The sequence below is a fragment of the Babylonia areolata genome, chromosome 35 (assembly GCF_041734735.1).
Source record: "Babylonia areolata isolate BAREFJ2019XMU chromosome 35, ASM4173473v1, whole genome shotgun sequence".
In the NCBI taxonomy this organism is placed as follows: Eukaryota; Metazoa; Mollusca; class Gastropoda; order Neogastropoda; family Buccinidae; genus Babylonia; species Babylonia areolata.
In genome coordinates, this window is record NC_134910.1 from 21,169,490 (window position 1) to 21,180,956 (window position 11,467).

Here is an 11,467-nt window from a genome sequence, read left to right on the forward strand (position 1 = left end):
CTCACTTCACCACCTTCAGGAAGGACAGGGATCGGCTTGGTGGGGGAGTACTGATAGCTGTGGCGGGTCATCTACCATGCCAAGAGGTGGAGGAGAACTGATAGCTGTGGCGGGTCATCTACCATGCCAAGAGGTGGAGGAGTACTGATAGCTGTGGCGGGTCATCTACCATGCCAAGAGGTAGAGGAGTACTGATAGTTGTGGCGGGTCATCTACCATGCCAAGAGGTGGAGGAGTACTGATAGCTGTGGCGGGTCATCTACCATGCCAAGAGGTGGGGGAGTATTGATAGCTGTGGCGGGTCATCTACCATGCCAAGAGGTGGGGGAGTATTGATAGCTGTGGCGGGTCATCTACCATGCCAAGAGGTAGAGGAGTACTGATAGCTGTGGCGGGTCATCTACCATGCCAAGAGGTGGAGGAGCTGTCAGTGGATGGATGTGAACTGCTCTGGGTGAAGATCAAGCTGAAAGGAAGAAAACAACTCCTAATAGCCGCCTACTATAGGCCCAAAACTAGTGACGCGATCAGCCTAATGAAGTTTGAGACCTCCATCCAACGGGTCACATCAACAAACGCTATTGTGATCATTGGAGGTGACTTCAATTTCCCTTCCTTTGACTGGCCCACCAAGACACTGAAAAGCCCAGCCAGATGTGTAGAAATCCACAACCAGTTTCTTGACTTGATCAATGACGCTGGATACGAACAGCTCGTCACATTCCCCACAAGAGGAGAGAACACTCTAGACCTCTTCCTCACGAGCCATCCATCCCTAGTGCCGCGGATTGAGCCCCTACCTGGACTCTCTGACCATGATGTTGTCTACCTGGAGTTTAACATCAACCCAGCGTATCAACGCCCATCAAAACGCACAGTCCCCCAATTCTCCAAAGCGGACTGGCCTTCACTGAAATCCTGTTCAACGGAACTCTCTGATACAGTCTGGAAACCTTTGATACAAACAGTGATGCAGAACAACTGTGGCACACACTGAAAGAAGGTATCGCCTCCATGACAGAGAAACACATCCCCAAGAAAACCATAGGCGGAAAAAACAACAAACCCTGGGTAGACTATGCCACCCTGAGGATGATCCGACGACGGGACAGGCTGCACAAACGGTGGAAAAAGACCGGAAGCCAGGAAGTGTGTGCAGAACTGAAGAAGCTGAAGTGCAATGTCCAAAGAAACCTGCGCCGTTCTTACTGGAGATACACTGAGAACATGTTCAAAGACAGCACGAGTGAAAGACCAGTGACGAACAAGAAATTCTCGGCATACATTAATTAAGGCAATACGTACAGAGGCAGCAAATGTTGCCCCACTTAAGGAAAACGGCAGACTTGTCTCAGGTGCAAAACAGCGAGCAGAAATGCTAAACAAGCAATTTCACTCCACCTTCAGTGCGAAAATCACCTGCAGCAAAGTGTTCACCGACAGAACTGGTCTACCATCAGACCCCGCATCAGACTCTCCTACCTTAAGCAACATAGAAATTTCAGTAGCAGGAGTTACCAAGCTCTTCAAGGATCTAAACCCCAGCAAAGCTCCTGGCCCCAATGACATCAGCCCGAGACTGCTACGTGAGCTTGCTGAAGAACTGGCTTCTGCTTTCACACTCCTGTACCAGTGCTCCCTCAACACTGGAGTAGTTCCGAGAGACTGGAGGATGGCCAACGTCACCCCAGTCTTCAAGAAAGGCGAGCGCTACCGCCCAGAAAACTACCGCCCTATTTCCCTGACCAGCATACCATGCAAAATAATGGAGCACATCATCACAAGCTCTGTTATGAACTTTGCAGAAAAGAATGGAATCATCACCGAAACACAGCAGGGTTTCAGACGCCAGCGATCCTGTGAAAGCCAGCTCATCGGACTTGTAGACGAGCTCTCAGTAAACCTTGAAGCCGGAAAACAGACGCTCTCATCATGGACTTTTCCAAAGCATTCGACAAAATCTGCCACTCCCTCCTGCTCCACAAGATCCACTCCATTGGCATCACAGAGAAAGTTCACACCTGGATCAGGAAGTTCCTATCAGATAGACAGCAGTCTGTAGTGGTGGATGGAGCCACTTCCAGTCCTGTTCCTGTAGAATCTGGAGTCCCTCAAGGCTCTGTTCTTGGGCCTTGCCTGTTCCTGTTCTACATCAACGACATGCCGACTGGACTGTCCTCCACTGCTCGTCTCTTTGCTGATGATACTCTGTGCCACAAAACCATCTCCTCCACCAGCGAGCCCTACAAAAGGATCTGGATTGCCTTGCAGAATGGGAGCAGAAGTGGCTTATGAGCTTCCATCCAGACAAATGTCAGACCCTGTGAGTGAGCCGGAAGAGAGACCCCCTACCATCAGAGTACACCTTTCGTGGCCACACCCTTGATGTAGTCAGCAAATCAAAATACCTCGGCATCACCATCACTTCTGACCTTAGATGGACCCCCCACATCTCCAATGTCTCCAACCGAGCCAACAAGACCTTAGGCCTACTCAGACGGAACCTGAAAGTAGGCTCCCAGTGCATCAAACAGCAAGCCTACCAAACACTGGTCCGCCCAACCTTGGAGTATGCCAGCTCTGTGTGGGACCCCTATACAGAGAAGGACAATAACAAACTTGAGGCAGTACAACGCCGGGTTGCTCGCTGGGCGACCCATCGACACAGGAAAACATCCAGTGTGCAAGACATGATGGAGCTCTTCAGTGGTCTCCCCTCAAAGAGCGAAGGAGAAAGGCAAGACTGATTAACTTAAGTTCCATAGCGGCAGTCTTATCATCAACACATGCCACAAGCCCTCTCAAAATCCTTCAGCATCCACGGGGACCCGAGGATCGCATCCAGCAGTGTACCACCTCTCCAACTGCAGGACGCTGTACAGACAAAAATCTTTCTTTCCTCGAGCCATAACAAACTGGAACAGCCTTCCTGCTGAGATTGCCCTCAGCCCAACCCTGGAAGGCTTCAAGTCCCGAATCTGATCACACCCCCCATCCACCCCCATATCCCCCCCCCACCCCCCCCCCCCCACCCCGGCCCAGCAACCTCTACCTCAGGAAACCTCAAAAACACGCAAACCCCCCTTATAGTCTACAGAATCTTCACAATGATGAAGGCGGTAGTCAAGGGAAAGAAGAAGAAGAAAGAAGAACGTTGAGGCACTCACACATTATAAGCTACAATGTGACAAAGGGTCACTCTCTGTTATAGAATATGTGCATGTGACAGGAACGTGCGCGAGCGTGCACCCGAACACAAACACACACACACACACACACACACACACACACGTGCGCGCGCGCTCTCTCAGTCTCTCTCTCTCTCTCTCTCTCTCTCTCTCTCTCTCTCTCTCTCTGTGTCTCTCTCCCTCTCATACTTTAGCAGTTGCATGGAAAATATATAACGATAAAAGTATATTCTTTGAGAACAGCTGTTGACCTGTCACTTCTCGAATTTTCCTAGCAACTCACAAAAGTATGAGAGAGAGAGAGACAGAGAGAGAGAAGGAGAGAGAGATTGAGCGTGCACGCACGCGCGCGTGTATGTGTGTGTGTGTGTGTGTGTGTTTGTGTTTGTGTTCGGGTGCACGCTCGCGCACGTTCCTGTCACATGCACATATTCTATAACACAGAGTGACCCTTTGTCACACTGTAGCTTATAATGTGTGAGTGCCTCAACGTGAGTGTGCATGCGAACCAGTACTGATGTGAGTGAGTGTTCAGGTGCTCACACGTGTATGACACACGACTTCGGGACTGCAAAACCCTTACGTCAAGACGGTCGTAACTTGAGAACAGAAGCTTGAGAAAGCAGTGCAGAAAGGTTGAAAGCCTTACACCAGTACATCCACACTTCGCTGCACACACACACACACACACACACACACACACACACACACAATACACAATGACAAAGAGAGCTGAGTTTCCTGCTGTTCAGTTTTTGTTTGTGTGTGCCTGTCTCTGTGTGTGCGTGTATTTTGTGTGTATGTATATATGCGCGTGTGTGCATGCGTCTGTGTGTATCTGTGTGTGCGTGTGTGCATGGGTCACACGGAATTCTGAGCATGATGTTGTACAAACTCATCAAATGAAACGAAAGAGCGTACCTTTCTTTCTGCAATGTCCACACTATTTTGTGATGCCTGCGGGCTTAAAAGAAGTCCTAGCACTGAGATGTGGTGCAGTGTATTCGGATTTGTCCGAACGCAGTGACGCCTCCTTTGAGAAACTGAGACTGAAACTCAGTGTCTGTGCTCCACAGGCTGTCCTGTCCAGTCATGATCATCGCTGTTTCCCTCCTCCTCCTCTCCGCCGTCTTCGGGCTTTTCTTCGTCATCAAAAACCGATCTTCGTGGCGTCCGTTTCCGCCCGGGCCCAGGGGACTGAGCGCTACACGAGCCATGCTTCGTGCCGCCGTGAGCAGAACTCTTCATCTGGAGGCAGAGAAGTGGGCTGCACAGTATGGCGACATCGTCATGTGCTCGACGCCCGTGCGGAAAGTGGTGTTTCTGAACTCCAGGTGAGTCGAGAGAGAGAGAGAGAGAGTGTGTGTGTGTGTGTGTGTGTGTGTATGTGTGTGTTTGTTTGTGTGTGTGTGTGTGTGTGTGTGTGTGTGTGTGTGTGTGTGTGTGTCCATCTGTCTTGAATTAGCTAGTTTGTTCCTGGCTAAATCTATTCACCCTCGTAAATATGTAATCTATCTTGAATTGGCTGGCATGTTGCTTGCTTGTCTATTCACCCTCATTGATAAAAAAAATCTATCTTGAATTATTTTATTGACGGGCATCTAACGAGCGTATCTATTCGCTCTCGTATATAACGAATTTGTCTTGTCTTGAATGATTTTATTAACCAGCATGTTCCTGGCTTATCTAATCGCCCTCGTAAATAACGAGTCTATCTTGAATTTATTAGCATGCTTCTGGCTTCTTTATTCACCCTCATGAATGAAGAATCTGTCTTGAATTCACTAGCGAGTTCCTTGCTTATCTCTCACCCTCGTTATAAAAAAAAATCGACCAGCAAGTTCCTTTCTTATTATTAGCCTCGTAGATAGATAAAGAGTTTATCTTGACTAGCATATTCCTTGCTTTTCAGTTTCCCCGGTAAACAAAGTGTATAGAATTTTGACTTGACTTATTCTGTAGTCGTGCAATTCGCGAGGCGTTTACGACCAGAGAGCTGGAACAGGTCATCAACGACCGGGCCAAGTCGTTCGCCAGCACGTTCATGAAGCATGGCATTATCATGGGATCGCCCAGTGACGTCAACTGGAACAAACTCAGGAAGCTCTTCCACTCCTCCATACGGTATCTTGCTTTTGGTGTTGAGACCAACACGCGCACACACGCACCCACCTACGCACACTCATGCATACATGTGCGCACGCGCGTGCACTAACACACATACACGCGCGCGCGCGCACGCGCAAATACACACGAACACACGCACTAACACACACAAACACACACAAACACACACACACAAAAACTCAAATGGTTTGATGACCTGAAGAACTTGATGATGTCGCCAAGTGGAAAACACACTTCCTCCTTTCCCTGCACACATTCACGCTTTTCACCACATTCGTCTGCATTTCACAAGGAATACAATACCCCCCCCCCCCTCTCTCTCTCTCTCTCTCTCTCACTCTCTCTCTCTCTCTTTCTGAGTGATGGCCTAGAGGTAACGCGTCCACCTCGGAAGCCAGAGAATCTGAGTGAGCTGGTTCGAATCACGGCTCAGCTGCCGATATTTTCTCCCCCTCCACAAGACCTTGAGTGGTGGTCTGAACGCTAGTGCGTGCATGTGTGAGTATGCACAAGTTTTTATATTAATATGCACTTGTATGTATCCTAATTTCTACTGTATCTGTGTTTGTGTATGATTTTCGATTTGTGTTCGTACATTGTTATGTACTATCCCCCCCCCCCCGCCCCCCAATATTCCTTGTGACCCCGGTACACTTGGTAATAAAGACATTGTATTCTATTCTAGTCATTCGGATGAGACGATAAATCGAGGTCCCGTGTGCAGCATGCACTTAGCGCACGTAAAAGAACCTACGGCAACAAAAGGGTTGTTCCTGGCAAAATTCTGTAGAAAAATCCACTTCGACAGGAAAAACAAATAAAACTACACACAGGAAGAAATGCAAAAAAATGGGTGGCGCTGTAGTGTAGCGACGCGCTCTCCCAGGGGAGAGCAGCCCGAATTTTACACAGAGAACTCTGTTGTGATAAAATAAAATACAAATACGAATATAAAAACAAAAATTCGAAGAATCGATGGGATCCCGCTAAGTCGCAACTTACATAGGGTAGCCAGTAGACCCGTTGAAAACCGACAACATTCATACGCTATCTTGATTCAGAAGGTCTGGAGGAGACGATTAATGCCTGTTCACTGCTTATTTCCATTTATTACTTCGCAGACCGGAATTTTCCCGTCTTCGTTGCTTTCAGCATGTAACTGAAATAGGGCAAAAGAGTGCAGTATTTTTTCCACATGGTTCTGACAGGCATGCACCCGAAAACATTGAAAATATTACAGTTCTAGGGTGTTTTGTGCAAAGATACTTACCGACAGCTAAGATAAGACTTCGATGATGCGATATTTATTTATTTTTTTTAATCCCGATCTTGATGATTTTGACTCCAACCACTAGTTTTTGTGTACAGCTAAGAATCGCTGCGTGCGACTTTAGCCGGGTTTTTGCGTGCTGCGTGACATATATGGAATTCCAGCTTTATCAGTAGGCTGGAGATTAAAAAAAAAAAAAAAAAAAAAAAGCTTGAATCCATAAACACGGCACCGAAATACCGACATGATACAGACCGTTTCGGCCGCGTCAGTCTCGTAAATTGATAAGAACAAAATGGCAATGCAGTTTTCGACCTTTTGTTTTCACACACACACACACACACTCGCTTTCTCACTCACTACCCATAATATAGGCTGTTTCGGGATGCATAATCAAGGTGGTATTCATCATTTGTCTGCGTTTCACCGGCACATGCGCGCACCCTCCCCCCCTCCCTTACCCTCCTCTCTCCCCCCACCACACACTCACCACTAGATATCAACAAAGACTCAACAGAATTTTTTTTTAAGATAAAAGAATAACGAAAAAAAAAAAAAGACTGAACCTAGAAAGCTGGGGTGATTTACATCGACATTGGTGTTGCCCATCACATCTTCAACGCTGGTCAATGTATTGTGGTTTCAGCATTCCTGTATACTGTCAGAGATGCATCATACGAATACAGGACTGCTTCCTACAAATTCGACCACGTGTTTATCTCGAGAAAGAAGGTTAAGACGCTTATCTGTGTCCGTGTGGGTACCTCGCCATTTCTCTCTATCAATTAAGTTTGACTGGGAAATCCAGCTGAGCGTCTAGTCATTCGGATGAGACGAAAAATCAGGTCCCATGAGCAGCACGCAACGGAAGTGTTATTCTCTGGAATTTTGGGGGGTAAAAATCCGCTCTGATGGTCACACATACATATTTTTTTATTATATGTATGCATGTACTCAAGGCCTGACTAATCGCCTTAGGTTATGTAGCTGGTCAGGCATCTGTCTAGCGGATGTGGTGCAGCGTATATGGATTTGTCCGAACGCAGTGACGCCTCCTGAAGAAACTGAAACACACACACACACACACACACACACACACACAAATAAATAGCATTAATTGCAATAATTTGGTACTTTAATTGCAATAATTGGATCAAAACTTGAAATTAATAAACAATGAGGCCAGGAGAGAGGAGAGAGAGAGTGTGTGTATGGAGAGAGTTACCACTCTTTAGTATTTGTTAATCATTGATCTCCTGGCCCATTGTTTATTAATTTCAAGTCGAAAAATCACCGAGGCAACCATGTGTTTGTTCTGTATTGTCCGTGTGCTCTATGTGGTTTGTTCAGGATTTAAGAGGCTATGCCAGTCTTGAATAAAAGCCAGTTTGTGTTTGCACATTTCTTCTGTTATTGTTGCTGTGTGCATATGTCTAATGATCGATATAAGAGCAAGCCCGGCGCTTCCTTTTTTTGGAGAAGTGTCTTGATGTGTTCCAATGTACCTTTTATTTACTTGTGTGCTAGCTGAATTGGTAGCGAATGCAGCATTGGCTTGAAGTTATGTACCTTGTGTGTGGAGAGAGTTACCACTATTTACCATTTGTTAATCATTAATTTTCATCTCCTGGCCTCATTGTTTATTATTTACAGATAGTTGTCTCCCTTGTTAAAAAAAAGTGTTGTTCACATATTTGTTAAAATATTATATTAAGCATACCTCTGTACCTGCCTTTCTAAAAATAAAAAAAAGAATTTCTGATAAATTGGAATAAGGTTTTTTTATTCTGAAAATCAATGTTTCTTGGAGTATGTGATAAAATTTAAACATGATTATTTCTCTTACGGCGTCCAAGAATGTGATATTTTCTTTATACAAAATGTCATTGAATAATTTATAATAGCAAAATGATAATGTTATCACAGTGTCTCTTATTCAGAAACAGCGCTTCTTAGTTTTCCTTTAAGATACATGTTACAAATTCTCTTACTCTGTTACAAAGCAAGCTGTTATGCTTTTATCACTTTCATATTTAATTCAGCTTTTCACTTTTAACTTGAAATTTTGCCATGTTAGACTCGACTTCGGGCTAAGAGACTGATTGGTGTGAATGACGAGCCTTTGAATGCACATGTAATTTCCACTCGGATTAATAAAAATGTATTGTATTGTACTGCTACGTGAGCTTGCTGAAGAACTGGCTCCTGCTTTCACACTCCTATACCAGTGCTCCCTCAACACCGGAGTAGTTCCGAGAGACTGGAGGATGGCCAACGTCACCCCAGTCTTCAAGAAAGGTGAGCGCTACCGCCCAGAAAACTACCGCCTTATTTCCCTGACCAGCATACCATGCAAAATAATGGAGCACATCATCACAAGCTCTGTTATGAATCATCACCGAAGCACAGCACGGTTTCAGACGCCAGCGATCCTGTGAAAACCAGCTCATCGGACTTGTAGACGAGCTCTCAAAAAAACTTGAAGCCGGAAAACACGCTCTCATCATGGACTTTTCCAAAGCGTTCGACAAAGTCTGCCACTCCCTCCTGCTCCACAAGATCCACTCCATTGGCATCACAGAGAAAGTTCACACCTGGATCAGGAAGTTCCTATCAGATAGACAGCAGTATGTAGTGGTGGATGGAGCCACTTCCAGTCCTGTTCCTGTAGAATCTGGAGTCCCCCAAGGCTCTGTTCTTGGGCCTTGCCTGTTCCTGCTCTACATCAACGACATGCCGACTGGACTGTCCTCCACTGCTCGTCTCTTTGCTGATGATACTCTGTGCCACAAAACCATCTCCTCCACCAGCGACCAGCAAGCCCCACAAAAGGATCTCGGTTGCCTTGCAAAATGGGAGCAGAAGTGGCTTATGAGCTTCCATCCAGACAAATGTCAGACACTGCGAGTGAGCCAGAAGAGAGACCCCCTACCATCAGAGTACACCTTTCGTGGCCACACCCTTAATGTAGTCAGCAAATCAAAATACCTCGGCATCACCATCACTTCTGACCTTAGATGGACCCCCCACATCTCCAATGTCTCCAACCGAGCCAACAAGACCTTAGGCCTACTCAGCCGGAACCTGAAAGTAGGCTCCCAGTGCATCAAACAGCAAGCCTACCAAACACTGGCCCGCCCAACCTTGGAGTATGCCAGCTCTGCGTGGGACCCCTATACAGAGAAGGACAATAACAAACTTGAGGCAGTACAACGCCGGGCTGCTCGCTGGGCAACCCATCGACACAGGAAAACATCCACTGTGCAAGACATGATGGAGACTCTTCAGTGGTCTCCCCTCAAAGAGCGAAGGAGAAAGGCAAGACTGATTAACTTAAGTTCCATAGCAGCAGTCTTATCATCAACACATGCTACAAGCCCTCTCAAAATCCTTCAGCATCCACAGGGACCCGAGGATCGCATTCAGCAGTGTACCACCTCTCCAACTGCAGGACGCTGTACAGACAAAAATCTTTCTTTCCTCGAACCATAACAAACTGGAACAGCCTTCCTGCTGAGATTGCCCTCAGCCCAACCCTGGAAGGCTTCAAGTCCCGAATCTGATCACACCCCCCACCACCCCACCCCCGCCCCCCATCCATATCTCCCCCCCCCCATCCCCTGGCCCAGCAACCTCTACCTCAGGAAACCTCAAAAACACGCAAACCCCCCTTATAGTCTACAGAATCTTCACAATGATGAAGGCGGTAGTCAAGGGAAAGAAGAAGAAGAAAGAAGAACGTTGAGGCACTCACACATTATAAGCTACAATGTGACAAAGGGTCACTCTGTGTTATAGAATATGTGCATGTGACAGGAACGTGCGCGAGCGTGCACCCGAACACAAACACACACACACACACACAAACACACACGTGCGTGCGCGCTCTCTCAGTCTCTCTCTCCCTCTCTCTCTCTCTCTCTCTCTCTCTCTCTCTCTCTCTCTCTCTCTCTCTCTCTCATACTTTAGCAGTTGCATGGAAAATTCGAGAAGTGACAGGTCAACAGCTGTTCTCAAAGAATATACTTTTATCGTTATATATCAAGGATTCTATAGTTACACTGCCATGTTTCAGAATAAATAAATAAATAAATAAATAAAAATAAACGCACATGCATGCAAACTCGTGCATTAAAAGCCACAAGGCTCACTTTGTAATGAAGGATAATAATATGCATATTTGTGCATGCATATATGTGTGTGTGTGTGTGCTTGTGAGTACGTGCAAAAGTGCGTGCATAATACTTTTATAGGTTTTAGCCTACTTTGTATTTGCTTTGAAATGAACTATTTACCCGGAAATCTATGACAATGTGCAGGATGAACGTGCAATACGATATGTACAATTGACATGTACAATTTTAACGTTTGTGTCAGTCCTTCAGTATATTTATATCTATACTTGCTATGTACTCGTATCATTAATTAATTGCTATGTTTTAAAGCGAATGTTACTTTTTTAATATGAAAAATGTATACATTCATTGCTTCTGTTTGATGAAGTTGTGCTTTATGTTGTTTTTACGTGTCTGTGTTGGGTAATTGTCTTCTGTCGTTTTGCCGCACTGATGCAATTTCCCTTTATGAGATAACAAAGATTATTATCTGTACACATATGCATATTATTATTATTCAATACAAAGTGAGCCTTGTGGCTTTTAATGCGCGAGTTCGCGGGCGTGTGCGTTTTTTGTTGTTGTTTTTGTTTTTGTTTTTGTTTTTTTGTTGTTGTTGTTGTTGTTGTTTCTTTTTATTTTATTTTATTTTATTTTTTTATTTTTTTTATTCTGAAAGATGGCAGTGTAACTATAGAATCCCTGATATATAACGATAAAAGTATTTTCTTTGAGAACAGCTGTTGACCTGTCACATTTTCCTAGCA

The 11,467-nt window shown here is 45.5% G+C and overlaps 1 protein-coding gene across 1 annotated transcript; it reads left to right on the forward strand.

Moving 5' to 3' along the window:
* The first annotated feature begins 358 nt into the window (after nt 1–358).
* Nucleotides 359–2,295, forward strand: LOC143278011 (uncharacterized). The gene is made up of 3 exons (XM_076583023.1): nt 359–852; nt 1,408–1,897; nt 1,987–2,295. The coding sequence occupies exons 1-3, from the start codon at nt 359–361 to the stop codon at nt 2,293–2,295; spliced, it is 1,293 nt and encodes a 430-aa protein (XP_076439138.1).
* The last annotated feature ends 9,172 nt before the right edge of the window (nt 2,296–11,467 follow it).

Excerpts from the sequence above, each read along its gene's own strand:
- LOC143278011 (XM_076583023.1), top strand. The coding sequence starts at position 359 with ATGCCAAGAGGTAGAGGAGTACTGATAGCTGTGGCGGGTCATCTACCA. Across the intron at positions 853-1,407 it reads GAGTTTAACATCAACCCAGC|TGCGAAAATCACCTGCAGCA; the intron begins GTATCAACGCCC and ends CTCCACCTTCAG. Across the intron at positions 1,898-1,986 it reads GACTTGTAGACGAGCTCTCA|ATCCACTCCATTGGCATCAC; the intron begins GTAAACCTTGAA and ends CTGCTCCACAAG.